Source organism: Pan paniscus, chromosome 21 (assembly GCF_029289425.2).
Source record: "Pan paniscus chromosome 21, NHGRI_mPanPan1-v2.0_pri, whole genome shotgun sequence".
NCBI classification, from domain to species: domain Eukaryota; kingdom Metazoa; phylum Chordata; class Mammalia; order Primates; family Hominidae; genus Pan; species Pan paniscus.
In genome coordinates, this window is record NC_073270.2 from 52,920,565 (window position 1) to 52,940,475 (window position 19,911).

At 47.9% G+C, this 19,911-nt stretch overlaps 1 protein-coding gene across 2 annotated transcripts in view; it reads left to right on the forward strand.

Moving 5' to 3' along the window:
* EYA2 (EYA transcriptional coactivator and phosphatase 2) overlaps positions 1 to 2,849 on the forward strand; it is a 293,763-nt gene extending 290,914 nt beyond the window's left edge. For both annotated transcript variants that reach the window (XM_003826012.3, XM_034947752.2), the window contains one exon: positions 2,058 to 2,849. In XM_003826012.3, the coding sequence (XP_003826060.1) occupies positions 2,058 to 2,138 (81 nt within the window). In that variant the 3' untranslated portion in view covers positions 2,139 to 2,849. The remainder of the gene's footprint in view (positions 1 to 2,057) is intronic.
* The last annotated feature ends 17,062 nt before the right edge of the window (positions 2,850 to 19,911 follow it).

A 19,911-nucleotide genomic window follows, 5' to 3' on the forward strand; every position in this document is an offset into this window, starting at 1 on the left:
TCTTCTACCTGCCCCCACGTTCCCCCACATCTTTGCCAGGGCCTGCTTAAATGACACTCCCTGGAGAGGCCTTTCCTGACCCAGCTCTCAAAAGTAGACACACAACGCTGCTTTCTACCCTGTCTCATTCTGTTTCCTTCCTAGCACTTACCAGGAGATGAACTTATCTTGTTTATTTCTTATCTGTGGGTTTATCTGAGCCTCCAATGAAAGCCCCATAAGTGTTTGTGACCTGTATAGAAGGCCCCACTGGGGTCTGCCCCTGGCATCTTTATAGATCTTCCTTTGCTCACCGAGGGATTCTCAATCTGGGACGCCCTTCCCTTCAGTGACCTGCTAAGTATGAAGCACTTATTCTTTTTTTTTTTTTTTTTTTTTTTGATGAAGTTTCACTCTTGTTGCCCAGGTTGGAGTGCAGTGGCATGATCTCAGCTCACTGCATCCTCTGCCTCCTGTGTTCAAGTGATTCTCCTGCCCCAGCCTCCCAAGTAGCTGGGATTACAGGTGCCCACCACCACGCCCAGCTAATTTTTGTATTTTAGTAGAGACGGGGTTTCACCATGTTGGCCAGGCTGGTCTCAAATTCCTGATTTCAGGTAGTCCACCCGCCTTGGCCTCCCAAAGTCCTAGGATTACAGGCATGAGCCACCACGCCCGGCCTCCTCATTCGTTCTTCAAGGTCTGGGTCTCATGCGCCTCTTGTCCCCTGAGACACCCCCATCCCATTCACTTCTACCAAAAAAGAGGCTGCTTCCTCTGGCTGGCTCCCATGACATTTTATTTACACCTGCCTTAATTATTTCTTTACATTCTTCCTAAGGTAGTCTTATTTATTATCTTTTAAACTACTGAGAAACGCCAGCATTCTTTCCTCCATATACATGCACATATATATACAATTTGTCCTGCATCCTTCCTTTTTCCTATTTACCTAGATATGTCCCTAGCTACTCAGGAGGCTGAGTCAGGAAAATCAGTTGAGCCCAAGAGATCAAGGCTGCAGTGAGCCATGATCTGCATTCCAGCATGGACAACAAACTGAGACTCCATCTCTAAAATTTAAAAAAAAAAAATTAATGAAACGAAATTCAGCTGGGCACAATGGCTCATGCCTGTAATCCCAACACTTTGGGAGGCTGAGATGGGTGGATCACTTGAGCCCAGTAGTTTGAGACCAGCCTGGTCACCATGGTGAAACCCTATCTCTACAAAAAATACAAAAATTAGCCAGATGTGGTGGCATGCATCTGTTGTCCCAGCTACCCGGGAGGCTAAGGTAGGAGGATCGCTTGAGCCTGGGAGGTTGAGGCTGCAGTGAGCAGAGATCATGTCACTGCACTCTAGCCTGTCTCAAAAGAAAGAAAGAAAAAAAAACTCCACATCATGACAATAACTTGAAGCAAGTACCACCTGCTACAAAGAAAAGGAAAAGATAAAAACAAAAGCTATAAAAAAAACAGATTAGTGTCATCCTGACCTGGCTAGCTACAGTGGCCTGGTGAAGACTCTCCAAGACCAGCCCTGTTTGTTCACAGTGGAGACTGTCAAATGTTGGGGCGGGGTTCCAGCACCGAGCTGTGACTTTCTTCTTGAAGTAACAGGATTCAGAGCACTGCAGCCTCCAATTCCTGGCCTCAAGCAATCCTCCCGCCTCAGCCTCCCAAAGAGCTGGGATTACAAGCGTGGGCTACAGTGCCCAGGCAAGAACAAATTTTTTTAAAGGAATCGCTTTCCCATTGTGCGATTTAACACCATGTCAGTGCACCACCTAAGACCACGCTGGTACCAACGGAGGCGAGAGTGTCAAACAGCGAACACGCTGGGCAGTGCTGGATAAGCCCGTCAGAGCAGGCTCTGAGTGAATAGAAATGGTTGGCCATACTGGTGGGTACTGGCCAGATGTGGGTCTGCCAGCAACGTCAAGTGCCTCATAGTTTGGGAAGTCCCCACATGCTAGACTTAACTGGGTTGACTTCTCACATGCTCTCTAACCATGGGCGTGGGATCCGGGGGCAGGGGCGGGGCCATAACCTTGTGGCTGGTGTTCTGTGTTTCAGCACAACATGCCTTTCTGGCGGATATCCTGCCACGCAGACCTGGAGGCATTGAGGCACGCCCTGGAGCTGGAGTATTTATAGCAGGATCAGCAGCATCTCCACCTGCCATCTCACCCTCAGACCCCCTCGCCTTCCCCACCTCCCCACCGAGAACTCCAGAGACCCAGATGTTGGACACCAGGAAGGGGCCCCACAGCCGAGACGACGTGTCCAGTGACCATCTCAGAAGCCGTCCATCAGTCCAAATGGGGGTTCTGAGAAGGAAAGTACCCAACATTGGCTTCGGAGTATTTGACTTTGGGGAAAAGGGCTGGCTCGGAGTCTAGACTCTTCTATAAGACTCACAGAACAAAAGCAAGGAATTGCCGATTTGGGGGGTGCCTGGTGATGAGGAGGGGATGGGTTTGTCTTGTCTTCTTTTTAATTTATGGACTAGTCTCATTACTCTGGAATTATGCTCTTGTACCTGTGTGGCTGGGTTTCTTAGTCGTTGGTTTGGTTTCGTTTTTTGAACTGGTATGTGGGGTGGTTCACAGTTCTAATGTAAGCACTCTCTTCTCCAAGTTGTGCTTTGTGGGGACAATCATTCTTTGAACATTAGAGAGGGAGGCAGTTCGAGCTGTTGAAAAGACTATTGCTTATTTTTGTTTTAAAAGACCTACTGGACGTCATGTGGACAGTGCACGTGCCTTACGCTGCATCTTGTTTTCTAGGAAGAGGGGGATGCTGGGAAGGAATGGGTGCTTTGTGATGGATAAAAGGCATTAAATAAAACCACGTTTACATTTTGAAGTGGGGTAGGATGTGGTTACTTTATTACCACTCTTGAGGCTTCCAAATGTGTTGGCCTTTTTAAAGACTTTATCAGTTGCAGAAGAATAAAATCCAACTGACACTGGCTTAAGCCAAGAAAAATGGGGTGGAGGGAGGGAGGAAGGAGAAGAGGGAGAAAAGGAGGGAGGCAGAAAGGGAGGGGAAGAAGGACAAAGGGACAAGTGTCTCCAGGAACTTTAGGTGGTATCTGTCTGGATCCAGGTGGTCAAATGAATTTCTCTCATGTGGCCTTAATTCTCAGGCAGGCTGTTCCCTGTGTGGCAAAGATGGCTCTACGAGTCCATCAGCAAAACCACACAGACAGAAAGAGACCACATTCTTCACCATGGTGCAGCGAAAGCCTCAGGACTGTAACTCATTGGCCAAATCTGAGGCTTAGGCAACTCACGGAGCTGGATTTAGGGTTGGATCCTGTCACGAACAGCAAGTTGAAGAAGCTGATCCTCCAAGGGAAAGAAAATCAGTGAGCTGTTATTCAAAGAATTGGGGGAATTGAGGGTCGGGCTGGAAAATGCAACTGACTTCCGTTCTAATGGTAGGACTTCATTTTCCAGTGGATGGGACATGAGTGAAGGATCCAGTTTAAGGGGCAAGGAGGGAAATCTGGAGAAGTTCTGAAGACATCTGGAGCACTGCCACTACCCATAGTGGAGCAGGCAGGACCTAGGTCTATCTGATTGGATGCTAAGCAGGAATATAGGCTTCTTCCTTATTAATGCTGGTAAAATCCTGGATTATCAGTCAGCTGACCCATGTCATGGGAGATGGAGATCTCTGCCACTGGAGTCTCAGAGCTAGAATCTTTGATGATTAGAAAACTGTCACCGGCCAGGCATGGTGGTATATGCCTGTAATCCCAACACTTTAGGAGGCCAAGGCATGTGGGACTCTTGAGCCCGGGAGTTTGAGACCAACCTGGGCAACATGGTGAAACCCCGTCTTTACAAAAAATACAAAAATTAGCCAGGCATATAGCATGCGCCTGTAGTCGCAACTACTCAGGAGGCAGAGGTGGGAAGAGCTCTTGAGCCCAGGAGGTTGAGGCTGCAGTGAACCAGGTTCACACTGCTGCACTCCAGCCTGGGTGACAGAGCAAGACCCTGTCTCAAAAAAAAAAAAAAGGCATCACCAAGGGTCAGATAGACTCCCTTACTAGACCCTGAGCTTCTCAGGGGGTAGGTACTGTTGGTTTCATCTCTATATCCACAGAATCAAGCACAGAGCCTGACACAAAATAGAATCCCATTATAGATGGCATAAAATGAAGGATGGAAATATGAATGGAACCACAGCCAGATGGCTGATAATATGGGTGAATGGCCATTTGGACAAATGGATAAAATGGAGTGTTAAATAGTTGAGTACGTGGGTAGATGAATGGTTGGTTAGGTGATTAGATGATTAATTGGAAGGTGGGTGGGTAATTGGGTGACTGGAAGATGGATAGATGAATAAATGGATACCTACTTGGGATGACTAGATGGATAGTTGGATAAATCATGGGTATATGGACGAACAGATAGATTATTGGATAGATGACCAGATCGATAACCAAATAGTTGTTTGGTGACATGAATGAATAGATGGTGGTTTGGATGAGTGAATGGCTGGGTGGTTTTACGGAAATATGGATAGATGGTTAGGTGGGTGAGTTAGTGGATAAATGAGTGGGTTGTTTGGACAGGTAGATGGATGGAATGACTGATGGTTGTTGGTGGTTGATAGTAATATTATGATGGATATGTGGACAGTTTAATGGGCAGGTGGATGGAAAGTTAAATGGAAATGAAGTGTGATGGTTAGATGGATAGAGAGTGGAATGGAAGTGAAGAATCTTTAACGTTGCCTAAAATACCTGAGTCAGCCTCACTATTATCTGTCAGCTTAGGTTTCTTCTAGAATGAGTGGAGGAGCTTTATTGGATAAGCTGACTTCTAGCTGGAGTGGATAACAAGACTAGAGTAGAGCCACCCAGTCACCAACCATCCACTGGGAGTCAGTGATGTGAATACTCCTGAATCCCCCTGACTCCCCATTGTTTAGCACCCTTGCCACACAGGAACCCACTTATAATCATGATCTACCCATCTCTCCCTTCCTGCTACCATCAAAACCTGCTGTCGGGGAAAATTCTGTTTAGGGTCCAACAAAGGGTAAATTACTTATTAAGAAAATTTTTTCTTTTAGTAGGATTTCATTAGAAACACAGGTAGAATTTCAGCCATGCACACAGGAGGTTTTGGGTGAAACAGATCTTCCCCTTGACCCTGAAATTAAACTACCTAGGTGATCAACTACTTCTTTGTTGTGACGAGTCAATGTCAAAGACTAGTTCTGACAAAAGTTAACAGTCCACAGTCTTTAAGGTAAGTGTTTTAACTTGAATTCCTTCTGGATGACTCAGAGTTTCTGCTGAGTAAGGATAGTGTTTTTCTCATCTCTGTATGCTCATTGCCCATCACAGAGCCTGGCACAGATATGCCACTTAATGAATGTTGGATGGCTGAATGGATGGGTGAATGAGTAGATAAGTGGTGGATGGATGGATGGATGGATGGAGAGATGGGTGAATAGTAGATGGATGGATGGATGGATTAGTGGATGGTGGATGGATGGAGGGATGGGTGAATGAGTGGATGCATGGATGGATATAGATGGATGGATGGATAGATGGATAGGTGAATGAGTGGATGGATGGATGGATGATAGGTGGACAGATGGGTGGTTAGGTGGATAGATGGATAGATGGATGACTGGGATTTCATGGTCCCAGGCTTCTAGACTTCACTGTTTCCCCAGCAGTGTCTTGCTGCTCTCCAGAACATTCTTAGAAGTAGAGTAACAGGACTATTCAAGACTCACATACAAAAGCTTTTGGACTCTCAGAAGTCCAACCTTGACTCCAGAACTTCCTGAGCAGCCCAGCAGAAGGATAGAGACCCACAAAAGTGCCCAGGTTGACCTCAAGGATGAAAGAATTTGCATATCCAAGGGATTTAGAAGTCAGAGAGCTACCATTTGGATTTTTTCCATTGCAAATGACAGAAACACTATCAAAATGGCTTAAACAAAACAGAATTCATCTGCTCACTTGACTAAAAGATTCAAGAATGAGTGACCTCAGACCCCTTCAAATGCAAAACTCAAGACCCATCTTTAAAATTCAATTTATTTCTCTGAATCCCTGGACTCTGTTTCCTCTCCTTTGGCTTCGTTTGTAGGCAACATCCACATTCTTAGAGTGGAAGCTGTGGAAGACATAATCCAACAAAGATTTTCATGAGTAAAGCGTTGCTTAATTTTTAAAAGATAACTGCCTAGGACAGATAATCAGGTTAAATGTATTATGGGAGTTAATGTCCTTTAAATATTTTGAGTTGTTTCTTCCTGAGTTACTTGCAGCCAAAAGCGCTCCAACTGATATAGCACATAATAAATAGCATTACTAGTTTTTTTTTCTTTTTTTTTTTTTTTTTTTTTTTTTGAGACAGAGTCTTGCTCTGTCACCCATGCTGGAGTGCAGTGGTGTGATCTCAGCTCACTGCAAGCTCTGCCTTCTGGGTTCGTGCCATTCTCCTGCCTCAGCCTCCTGAGTAGCTGGGACTACACGTGCCTGCCACCACGCCCGGCTAATTTTTTTGTATTTTTTAGTAGAGACGGGGTTTCACCGTGTTAGCCAGGATGGTCTTGATCTCCTGACCTCGTGATCCACCCGCCTCAGCCTCCCAAAGTGCTGGGATTACAGGTGTGAGCCACCTCGCCCGCCCAGCCTTTTTTTTTTTTTTTTTTGAGACAGTCTTGCTCTGTCACCCAGGCTGGAGTGCGATGGCATGATCTCGGCTCACTACAATGTCCACCTCCCAGGTTCAAGCGATTCTCCTGCCTCAGCCTCCCGAGTAGCTGGGATTACAGGTGCATGCCACCATGCCCAGCTAATTTTGTATTTTTAGTAGCGACAGAGTTTCACCATGTTAGCCAGGCTGGTCTCAAACTCCCAACCTCAGGTGATCTGCCCGCCTCAGCCTTCCAAAGTGCTGGAATTACAGGCATGAGCCACAGCACCTGGCCAACACTTTATATTTTTTTAAATGCAACTGGTTCTTGTTTTTTTTTGTTGGTGGTGGTTTTTGGTGTTTGGTTTGGTTTTGGTTTGGTTTTGGGGGATTTTTGTGTGTGTGCGTTTTCTGGTTTTGATTGTTTTTTAGACAGGGTCTCACTCTTGTTACCCAGGCTGGAGTGCAGTTGGCACAGTCATAGCTCACTGTAACCTCAAACTCCTGGGCTTCAGCGATCTCCCCACCTTAACTTCTGGAGTAGCTGGGATTACAGGCATGAGCCACCACACCCAGCTAATTTGGTTTTAAAACTTATAAAAAAAATGCTCAGGCCAGACATGATGGCTCACACCTGTAATCCCAGACCTTTGTGGGGGCCAAGGCGGGAGGATGGCTTGAGGCCAGGCGTTCCATACCAGCCTGCAACATAGTGAGACCCCATCTCTACAAAAAACAAAAATAAAAAAATTAGCCAGGCCTGGTGGTACACGCCTGTAGTGCACGCTACTCAGGAGGCTGACGCAGGAGGCTCACTTAAGCCCAGCAGTTCAGGCTGCAGTGATTTATGATTATGCCACTGCACTCCAGCCTGGATGACAGAGTGAGACCCTGTCTCTAAAAATAAAAATAAAATATAAAAAAATGTCAGTGCAGTGGCTTACACCTATAATCCCAACACATTGGGAGCCGGAGGCAGAAGGATCACTTGAGCTCGGGAGTTCAAGATCAGCCTGGGCAACATAGTGAGACCCTGTCTCCACAAATAATTTAAAAAATTAGCCAGGTGTGACAGCATGCACTTATAGCCCAAGCTACCAGGGAGGCTGAGGTGGGAGAATCACTTGAGCCCAGGAGGTCAAGGCTGCAGTGAGCTGTGATCATGCCACTGCACACCAGCCTGGGTGACAAAGCGAGACCCTGTCTCAAGAAAAGAAAAGAAAAAAGTTCAACCTCACCTATAACAAGAGAAATGCAAATACATTCATTGTCCACATTAGTTGGACGAAAATCTGAGAGTTTCATGACTCATGGTACTGATGAAGCTCATATATTGAAAACGATGAACGGATTACCTATAAGAGCACCTTGTTTTAAATTTTTTTAATTTTTTATTTTTGTAGAAACAGGGTCTCACTATGTTGCCCAGGCTGGTCTCAAACCCCTGGCCTCAAGTGATCTTCCCGCCTCAGCCTCCCAAAGTGCCGGGATTACAGGCATGTGCCATCTTGCCTGGCCCTATAGGAGCATCTTAAAGGTCAGATGTCAGTTTTGGAGACTTCTCTGTCGATAACCTGTGGCCCTAAGGAGCTTGTTTCCAGCCTTGGTTTCCCCCAAACAGCATCACTAGCCCTTTCTCTGTGTGCCCCACAGCATTGGGTAAAGGCTGTGGCCATGTGGGATGTAACAAGAAAGACCCCTCTCTGAGGCCCCATTGTCCAACACAAGGTGGTCTCAGTGGTCTGAGAGCCAGGGACCCCTGGGAAAATCCTGTTAACAAGTTTCAAAGAGGCTGGAATATATCCACTCATCCATGCTCCTACAGCTCACCCATTCACAATTTTCAGTGTGAGGAAGGCACTCTCCCACCTGTCACTCATATGTCTGATTTCATCAGCCTCCTGTAAGCAGCTGCATTCCTTAATTTCTTTTGAGACCAAGTCTCACTCTGTTGCCCAGGCTGGAGTGCAGTGGCATGATCTCAGCTCACTGCAACTTCTGCCTCCCGGGTTCAAGTGATTCTCATGCCTCAAGCCTCCCAAGTAGCTTGGACTACAGGTGTGAGCTCCCACGCTCAGCTAATTTTCGTATTTTTAGTAGAGATGGGGTTTCACTATGTTGGCCAGGGTAGTCTCGAACTCCTGACCTCAGGTGATCCACCTGCCTCAGCCTCCCAAAGTGCTGGGATTACAGGTGTGAGCCACCGCACCCGGCCCATTCATTTCTTTTATATCCTTTTAAAGTTTCTTTATGGAAATATGACAATATATTTCTTATTTCTTCTTCATTGTTACACAAAGGGTGGCATGTGCCATTGGCTTTTTTTCACTTAGCGATGTGTTTTGGAAATAGATCTGGGTTATGCACAGGTCTGTTATTTACCAGGTGCTCGTTTCAACTTCTGGATGCAGAGGTGAAAATGAGCAGATGAGGTCCCGACCGTCACAAAGTGCAGGGAACCGGACTGAAGGCGGCCCCATTGACACTGGGAGGTAGCCTTTGCCACCAGTCAGCCGGGTCCCACAAGAAGAAAGGTTTTCGCCAGCCAGGAGCAGGGAACCAGCACACACCCCAGGCACAGGCTTCGTTCAGGCTTGAGCCACAATCTGTGTCCCCTTCCAAGATCTGCCTTGAGGTCAGCAGGAGAGGAGGGGTCGTATGAGCCTCCGCAGGGAGGGGAAGGTGGCTCTTGGAGGCCTACTTTAGCCAACTTCAAAAAGACCCGTTGAAAGGGGTCCCAAGAAGAACTTCTTGACAGAGATGGCAGTATCTCTCCAGGGAACATTCAGGGGCCATAAAGGGGTCTCGGTGCTTGCCCAGGAGGTAAAATATTGAGGATCTTTTTGCTGGCTGAGATTTTAACTTTTAGGGCACACAGCATGGTACTGTTAGCTCAAAGAAGGAGGCTGCTTTCTTCCCCAGTACAGAGTCACTTCAGACAGTGCCCGGAGTCCGGAAGCAAGGATTGGGCTGATGCAGCGCAGACTCCCCCGAACAGCATTTGCTGTGGACTCGCTGGTCACCTCTAAGGAGGTGACACTTGAACTCAGACCAGTACGACAAGAAAGGCCAGGGACAGCATTCCAGGGAGAGGTGCAGGAAATACACGGTTCCAGGCAGGACAAAGGAAAGAAGCCGGTGTGGCTGGAGGCCAAGGCCAAGGTCAGAGGGGGCGAGCATGATAGGGCGCAAGGGCAAGGCCCGGCCAGATGTGGTGGGACCCTATTCATTTTGGATTTTAAATTGTATTCTAAATCCAGTGACAAGATATCAGAAGGTTTTAAGCAGGGTGCTTAAAACCAATCAGGTTTTAAACAGGAGGGTGCTGTGATATGATTGATATTCTCAAAATCACCCTGGCTGCCGTGGAAAGAATGGTTAGAAGGGGCAGGATGAAGCGTCTGGACAAGGGATTCCTTCACACATTTAAAATTTTTTTTTATTTTATAATTAATATAAAGTCTATTGCACAAATCTCAAATCTCAAGTATTTTTACGTATGATTATGCTGGGATAATTACAGCACCCAGATCAAGATGGAAAACGTTTCCAGGCAAAAGGCTGGCTCCCTCGCACCCCTGCCCAGTCTATATCCGCATTCCATGACTGTTCCGGTTCCTGTCGCTAAGATAGTTTGGCCTGATCTAGAACTTCATATAAATGGACTCAGAGCGTAATCTTTGGCGCCTGGCTTCTTTGACTCAGAATGTTTTTGAGGTGTACCCATGTTGTGGCACGGACCTGTGGTTCATTCTGGCAAGAGGAGAATTCGCATTAAAAACGATGGACCATTTTTCCCTAATATTTTGAGCCCCATGATGCAAGCTCAGCGCCCGAGAAGCTGTGCTCATCTGCAACCACCAGGGGGCAGTGCGGCCTCACAGCTGACCCAGCCGCCCGCAGGTGCCACTTGAAGTGGGACCCGGAAAGAGCAATAACGCAAGCCTTCCGAGAAAGGATTCCCAAGGCGTCTGCTTTGGGCTGCGCCGGGCTACAGGGATTGCTGTGATGATACTGCAGCACCGTCGACGATATGTTAGGCCCAAGAGGTCATGGTAAGGTAACCTTCTACAGTGACCATAGTGGTGGCCTCGGTTGACACAATGTCTATGCAGGAGGCAGATGGACGCTGTGGTGGCCTCGAGAGTGGCCCAGCCACCTACAGGGCTGGGAAACGCTGTTCCTGCACTCTGCCCAGCTTTAGACACAGGCCGCGCCAGTGTTTAATAATGTAATTGTAACAATGGCTTCAATTGTCTGGGAGAAATGTTAGGTTGGTAGGTTGGTTGGTTGGTTGGTTTGAGATAGGGTCTCACTTTGTTGCCCAGGCTGGAGTCAAGTGGTGCGACCGCAGCTTCCTCGACCTCCCAGGCTCAAGTGATCCTCCTACCTCAGCCTCCTGAGTACCTGGGACTACAGCCGTGCACCACCACACCTGGCTGAATTTTTTGTATTTTTTGTGGAGATTTTGCCATGTTGACCAGGCTGGTCTCAAACTCCTGGGCTCAAGCAATTCACCCACCTCAGCCTCCCAAAGTGCTGGGATTACAGGCATGAGCCACTGAGCCCAGCCGGATTTATTTTTATATCCTGAAGTTCATCTGAGAGTGATGATAATCCGGCTCTAGCCAAATGCTGATTTTATAATTCAACCATTTGGCCATGTGCAGTGGCTTACACCTATAATTCCCAGCATTTTGGGAGGCTGAAGCGGGAGGATCGCTTGAGCCCCAGAAGTTTGAGGCTGCAGTCACAATCACATCACCGCCCTCCAGCCTGGGTGACAGAGAAAGGCAAGACCATGTATCAAAAATCTCAAAAAAAGGCTGAAGCAGGTGGATCACTTGAAGTCATGAGTTCGAGACTAGCCTGGCCAACATGGTGAAACCCCGTCTCTACTAAAAATACAAAAAAAATTAGCTGGGCATGGTGGTGCATGCCTGTAATCCCGGCTACTCGGGAGGCTGAGGCAAGAGAATCGCCTGAACCCAAGAGGCAGAGATTGCAGTGAGTCGAGATCACGCCACTGCACTCCAGCCCGGTCGACAGAGCGAGACTCCATCTCAAAAAAGAAAAAAAAATCAACCATTAAGTATTTGGTATTTGTTTGGGGTTTTGGTTTTATTTTGAGACAGAGTCTCGCTCTGTCGCTCCGGCTAGAGTGCAGTGACATGATCTCGTCTCACTGTAATCTCTGCCTCCCGGGTTCAAGCGATTCTTGTGCCTCAGCCTCCCAAGTAGCTGGGACTACAGACGCATGCCACCACACCTGGCTAATTTTTGTATTTTTAGTAGAGATGGGGCTTCGCCATGTTGGCCAGGCTGGTCTTGAACTCCTGGCCTCAAGTGATCCTCCCGCCTCAGCCTCCCAAAGTTCTGGGATTACAGGTGTGAGCCACAGCACCCAGCCAAGTATTTGGTGTTTGGCAAACTCCAGCTCTAGGTGACGGGGGAGCCTCTTTGCCCTTGCATCCCCTACCCAACTCCGTGGGGATCTGGGCCCACAGAGACCTACCCACCTCTCCCTCAGCCCCTGAAGTCTACTGGCCCCCTTGTGGGGTAATAAGAAATGCATATTACATATTACATCAAGACCCAGTACAGCACATACATACGTGTGTGTATAAATAGGAGTGTATGTATATCATGTATGTGTGTATAACTAAGTTTCACAAAGTAATGCTTACCAAACAACTGTGACACATTCTATAATTTTTCCATCCTGCTGTTTTTCAATGATGCAGGTTCCAATCTGCAAAATCAATTTCACAACCCATGGATTGGAAAACACTGGTTTAGAACAAGGATTGGCACATAAGCTCATCCAAGTGATTGTTTTTATAAGCCCCATTTAACAGAGGGTGAAACTGAGACTCAGGAGGTGTCGTGGCTTGCCTGTGATTCACAGCTGGAGGCGGGCAGAGCTGAGACTCCGATCCTGCACTCTCTGACTCAGGTTGCAAACTCTGGTCCACAGATACATTTTATTACTCTTCACATGATTTTTTTCATACTTTGACCCGATTATATAAAACTTGGGTGATTTCACTCGAAATGTAAATTTTCAACTTCTCTAAAATTCAAGTGGATCCCTTGGCCTGCATTTGCACATGAGCAGCTAAAGCCATCCCATGGCCACCCCTGTCAGCTGACTCGGGGGCTCTCCAGGTTGACCCGTTCGCCACAGTCCTCACCATGCTGTGTTTTTTGTTTTTTTAATTTTTTTTTTTTTTTTTTGAGACAGAGTCTCGCTCTGTTGCCAAGACTGGAGTGCGGTGGCACGAGCTTGGCTCACTACAACCTCCAACTCCTAGGTTCAAGCAATTCTCCCGTTTCAGCCTCCCGAGTAGCTGGGATTACAGACAGGCGCCACCACGCCTGGCTGATTTTTTGTATTTTTAGTAGAGATGGAGTTTCACCATGTTGGTCAAGCTGGTCTCGAACTCTTAACCTCAGGTGATCCACATGCCTCAGCCTCCCAAAGTGCTGGGATTACAGGCGCGAGCCACCGCGCCCGGCCACCATGCTGTGTTTTCTCCCTGACACCCCGAAGTCAAGCATCAGTTGCCATTGATCCTCACACCAGCCAGCTGTTGTTCTCGTAGTGGAGAAATATTTTTTCTATCAATAGTGGAAAAATAAAAACTAAACCAAAGGGCTTACATATTTCAAGAAAAGCAATAGTGGAACACGCTGGCTCACACCTGCGATCACAGTGCTTCGGGAGACTGAGGTGGGAGAATCATTTGAGCCCAGGAGTTTGAGACCAGGCCGGGCAATATAGTGAGACCCCATCTCTACAAAAATAAATAAGTAACTGGGCGTAGTGGTGTGCACTTGTGGTCCCAGCTACTTGGGAGGCTGAGGCAGGAGGATGGCTTGAGCCCAGGAGGTCGAGGTTATAGTGAGCTATGATTGTGCCACTTTGCAGTGAGCTATGATTGTGTCACTGCACTCCAGCCTGGGCAACAGAGGGAGAGCCTGTCTCAAAAAAAAAAAAAAGATTAAAAAAATGCACAGATTATTCAAACACGTGTTTTTGTTGTTATTGTTGTTTGTTTTTTGGTTTTTTGAGACGAAGCTTCGTTCTTTCTCCCAGGCTGTAGTGAAGTGGCGTGATCTCGGCTCACTGCAACCTCCGCCTCCCAGGTTCAAACAATTTTCCTGCCTCAGCCTCTCAAGTAGCTGGAATTACAGGCACTCGCCACCACGCCCGGCTAATTTTTGTATTTTTAGTAGAGACTGTAATGCCTAAGCTTGTTTTTACTAACCTTGTTTTTAGACTCTCCCTCTTTCCTTTAATCACCTAGCCTTAGTTCCACCTGAACTGACTCTCCCTTAGCTAAGAGAGCCAGACAGACTCCATCTTGGCTCTTTCACTGGCAGCGCCTTCCTCAAGGACTTAGCTTGTGCAAGCTGACTCCCAGCACATCCAAGAATGCAATTCACTGATAAGATACTGTGACGAGCAATATCCGCAGTTCCCAGGAATTCGTCTGATTGATAACGCCCAAAAAAAGCCCCGCGTCTATCACCTTGTAATAATCTTAAAGCCTCTGCACCTAGAACTGTTTACTTTCCTGTAACCATTTATCCTTTTAACTTTTTTACCTACTTTATTTCTGTAAAATTGTTTTAACTAGACCCCCCCAACTCCCCTTTCTAAACCAAAGTATAAAAGAAAATCTAGCCCCTTCTTCAAGGCCGAAAGAACTTTAAGCGTTAGCCATCTCTTAGCCGCCGGCTAAATAAACAGACTTAATTCGTCTCAAAAGTGTGGTGTTTTCTCTAACTCGCTCACGTGCAACAAGACGGGGTTTCACCATGTTGGCCAGGCTGGTCTCGAACTTCTGACCTCAGGTGATCCATCCACCTAGGCCTCCTAAAGTGCTAGGATTACAGGCGTGAGCCACCGCGCCTGGCCTCTAACATGTTTACTATACAAAGAAAGCATATTTATGTCAGTGTTACCCCAGCCTGTTTCCCTAGCTTATATCCCCTGCCTGGGTCCTGGGAGCAAACCCCAGCTGAACTCACTACCCTGTGTCCACGTCTTGTCTCTTTTGTCCACAGTTGTGTCCCCAGCACGTGAAACACAGCCCAGTGAAGAGTAAGTCCCTAGTTAATAATTAACTTGTGGCTTTTATACAAAAGTTTCTCCAATGATGACAAAGATATAGTCATGGTTAAGAGCAGGCATTTTTTGGGCCGGGCGCCGTGTAATCCCAGCACGCCTGTAATCCCAGCACTTTGGGAGACCGAGGCGGGTGGATCACAAGGTCAGGAGTTGGAGACCAGCCTGGCTAACATGGCGAAACCCCGTCTCTACTAAAAATGCAAAAATTAGCCAGGCGTGGTGGCTCATGCCTACGATCCCAGCTACTTGGGAGGCTGAGGCAGGAGAATCGCTTCAACCCGGGAGGCAGAGGTTGTGGTGAGCCAAAGTTGCGCCACTGCACTCCAGCCTGGACAAGAGCGAAACTCTGTCTCAAAAAAAAAAAAAAAAAAAAGCAGGCATCTTTTGTGTCATTAGACTGGGTTCAAGTCCAGCTTCGGCTACGCACAAGCTGTGTAGCCTCAATCCCTCTGGACCTGATGTCCTTTGCTGCAAAATGCAGGTCATCAGGATGCAATGTGCATAAATTGCCTGGAGCACAGGAGGTGCTGTGTATGTAAATGAAGTTTCCTTCTCGGGATCATTAAAGTGAACCAAGGTCAGTACTCAGCTGTCTTAATAAAGCTTGTAGTACCCAACTGGCCCAGGCTTAGGCTATCTGTGGGACCAGGAAGGCCACAGTTTTCCATTAACACCACAATCTGAAAAGAGTGCCCTGGGCAGATTAGAGCCCTAGACCAGGTGGCAAAGCCACGGGTTTGATCCCTGGTCACATGTATGAGAACTGGCTTGTTCAACATCTGATCATTCTTCTGGGGTGGTTTTCTGAACTAAACTAAAAACCGGCTGGGCCCAGTGGCTCACACCTGTAACCACATTACTTTAGGAGGCCAAGACGGGAGGATCACTTAAGGCCAGGAGTTCTAGATCAGCCTGGCCTATATGGTGAAAACCTGTCTTTACTGCAGTTACCAAAATCAGCTGAGCGTGATGGCACACGCCTATAATCCCAGCTACTCAGGAGGCTGAGGCACGGGAATCGCCTGAACCCAGGAGGCGGAGGTTGCAGTGAGCCGAGATCACGCCACTGCACTCCAGCCTGGGTGACAGAATGAGACTCTGTCTCAAAAAAAAAAGAAAAACAACTTATTCCTCAGGCTCTATTCAGCCAGGCGTCTGATATGTTCAAGGTTCCACCCATCAGCTGCATTTGGTACGGATTAAGTGGGGAGAAAAGTGACTGCACGTGGCGGTGTGGACCAGCCCAGGGCCAGCGTGGTTGTGGCCTCGGTGCATCTGTTTCTTTGCAGCCCAGTCCTGCACGGTGGCTTCGGTGGCTTCCTGGAAGCTCAGACCTGATGGCTTTCTTCAGCCCTCCATGTGAGTCCAGAAATACTGTTTTGGGGGTTTGTTTTTGTTGTTTTGTTTGTTTTTGTTCGTTTGTTTTGTGTTTGTTTGTTTTTTGAGACAGAGTCTAGCTCTGTCGCCCAGGCTGGAGTGCCATGGCATGATCTGGGTTCACTGAAACCTCCGTCTCCTGGGTTCAAGCGATTCTCCTGCCTCAGCCTCCCGAGTAGCTGGGATTACAGGTGCCTGCCACCACGCCCAGCTAATTTTTGTATTTTAGTAGAGATGGGGTTTCACCATGTTGGCCAGGTTGGTCTTGAACTTCTGACCTCAAGTGATCCGCCTGCCTCGGCCTCCCAACGTGCTGGGATTACAGGCAGGAGCCACCGTGCCTGGCTTGTAAATACTGTTAATGCATCAGTGAGATTGAGCCCATGAGTTTGGGCGCAGTCATGCACAGATGATGGGTATTAGACCTTACATAATTGTGGGAGGAGCTGGGGAAGCAGGGGTCTGAGGAGAGATCTGGAGTCACCAAGAAGGTGATCTGAGAAGCTGTGGGGCAAGTTCAGAGGACTCAATGGGGATCTGTGGCCTCTGCAGCCCAGCGGCTGGTGACAGGCCAGGTGCTGACATGCAGGAGTCAGGAAGATGACCTGGACGCAGAGTGGAGGGGAGCAAGGGCAAGCTGGAGCCTGCTGGCGCCACTGCAGTTGTCTGTCCCACATCTAACCACAGCGACCTTGCAACAGTAGAGGCTGTGGCTTCCTTACAGCCTTGGAAATCTCACACAGCTCCTCTTTTGGTCAACTCTAACTGGGAAGCCCTCGAGAGCCAGGATTCTGGGAAATGTGGTTCCAGCCTAGCCAGGTTGGCACGGAACTGACCAGTGCACTTACTAATGCCTTGTGCTTAAACTGGTTGGGTGAATTCTGCTCTCTACAACTGACCAGGCTGACAGAGACCTTGGACAGTTCTGCAGTGGGTACTGTCATCGTTTTGTCCACACAAGACGTTTTGTTTGAACACTTTCCCAACTTATGAGTCTGCACCAGAAGAGGCTTGAATCTCACTTTCCCAGCCTCCCTTGCAGTTAGAAGGTTAGCTATGTGGCCTAGGCTCAGCCAATCACGTACACCCAGGTGGCACCCAGGCTCAGCAATCAAATACCCCTGATATGGTTTGGCTCTGTGTCCCCACCCAAATCTCATCTCGAATTGTAAGCCCCATGTGTCACAGGAGGTGCCTGGTGGGAGGTGATTGAACTGTGAGGGTGGATCTCCCCCTTGCCGTTCTCGTGATAGTGAGTTCTCACAAGATCTGATGTTTAAAAGTAAGGCACTTCCCCCTTTGAACTCCCTCTCCTGCCACCACGTAAGACATGCTTTGCTTCCCCTTTGCCTTCTGCCATGATTCTAAGTTTCCTGAGGCTTCCCCAGGCCTGCAGAAGTGTGAGTCAGTTAAACCTCTTTTCTTTATAAATTACCCAGTCTCAGGTAGTTCTTTATAGCAGTGTGAAAATGGACTAATACAACACCTAAATGGTGCTTAGGTTCAGTCAATCAGATGCACCCACAAGGGACCTGGGCTCAACCAATCCAGATACATCCACATGTGAAAGCAATGGAAGTGGATTCTGATGCATGGAATCCAATCTGGCAAGGAGGCAGAAGGGTCATGCCCAGCGTCACTAGAGAAAGTCGCGGTGTTTGAACCCAATGGGGCAGTGATGTGGGAAGTCTTTTTTTTTTTTTTTTTTTTTTTTCAGACGGAGTCTTGCTCTGTCACCCAGGATGGAGTGCAGTGGTGCAGTCAAAGCTCACTGCAGCTTCCACTTCCTGGGTTCAAGTGATTCTCCTACCTCAGCCTCCCGAGTAGCTGGGACTACAGGCGTGCACCACCATGCCCCTGCTAATTTTTGTATTTGTAATAGAGACAGGGTTTCGCCATGTTGGCCAGGCTGGTCTCAAACTCCTGACTTCAGGTGATCTGCCCGCCTCAGCTTCCCAAAGTGCTGGGATTACATGCGTTAGCCACCATGCCTGGCCAATGTGGGAAGTCTTAACACAAAGGTCCTGCAATGTAATCTGGACATTGTTGGTTGCTGTGCAATCTCCTAATCCATCTCTCTGGCCTTCCCAGGGATTTGTGAGCCACTCAATATCCTTTAACAAATGCCTTTTCTGCTCAAATTAGCTGGAGTGCATTCTGTTATTTGCAACTAAAAACCTGACCCCTCCCAATTCATGTATCCCCCAAGTGTCTGTTTCCCGAGCTGCACAGAGTAGAATAACCACCCCAGGGCAGCTAAGAGAAGCCTGGGGAGTCATTTTGTAAACTCACCACGGTGTCACACACACACACACACACACACACACACACACACACAGGGCTAGTTGTGACTGGGGCAGTGTTGCCTGATGATTCACTGAACTGGCTTGGGAAGTAAGCAGACTGGTTTGAGTCCCGGCTCTGCAGTGACCTTTTGTGTGATCTTGAGCAAGTCACTTTTTTCTCTCTGAACTTCAGCTGCCTCACTGGGAGAATGGGCCCGTTACGAGGGCCTGCTCCATGTAGGGAGTTATTACAAAACCCGAAGGATTACAGCATGGAAAGCCTCAGCACAGAGCCCCACGTGGGGCAGGCCCACATCAGCGACACTTGGAGGAATATAGGTGACCTTTGCTTCTCTAGACTAAAGAAAATAAATAAGAATATAGATGGGGTCCTGATGTACCTGATATGAAGGTGGCAGCTAAATGCTGACCTTTGGAAAACTCAACTCTGGTTAATGCCACTCGACTATATAGTTTAAAATGGATGGTCGGCCGGGCATGGTGGCTCATGCCTGTAATGCTAACACTTTGGGAGGCCAAGGCAGGTGGATCGTTGAGGTCAGGAGTTTGAGACCGGCCAGGCCAACATGGTGAAACCCCGTCTCTACAAAAAATACAAAAATTAGCCAGAAATTGCTTGAACCCGGGAGGCGGAAGTTGCAGTGGGCCAAAATCGTGCCACTGCACTCCAGCCTGGGCAACAGAGTGAGACTCTGTCTCAAAATAAAATAAAATAATAAAATAGGCACACTGGCTCACACTTATAATCCCAGCACTTTAGGAGGCCAAGGCGGGTGAATCGCTTGAGCTCACGAGTTCAAGACCAGCCTGGGCAAAATTGTGAAACCCCGTCTCTACAAAAAAATTTAAAAATTAGTTGGGCATGGTGGCGTGTGCCTGTAGTCCCAGCCGCTCAGGAGGCTGAGGCGGGAGGATGGGGTGAGCCTGGGAGGCGGAAGTTGCTGTGAGCAGAGACGTCGCCACAGCACTCAAGCCTGGGCGACAGAGCAAGACCTTGTCTCAAAAAATAAATAAATAAAATAATTGGGCTCAGTCCCCTCGGAAAGAAACCCCCTTCAGGTTCTACTGAACGGTGAGCCCCTCAGAGAGGGATCCCAATCATATCATCTCCCTACCCGCCTAGCTTTATTTACCTTCAGCGCATCTAGCCCGCCTGGGATTATATTACATGCATACAGGTATCAAATTGCTTCCCAGTGAGAGTGTCAGATCAATAAGGACAGAGACCGAACCTGTTTTGTTCACTACTGTGTCACTACTGAGGACTTGACTCATACAGAGAGCTCAGTGAACAGCTGTCTCCGGAATGAAGGGTTTTGGCCCACGTGCTCGCTGTCCCCAGTGGGCCAGATCTCTCCACAGGCTGCAGTTTTGCCTATGGCCACCAGATGGCGAGCTTGCTGGACTGCATGAAAAGGTCTGAGCCA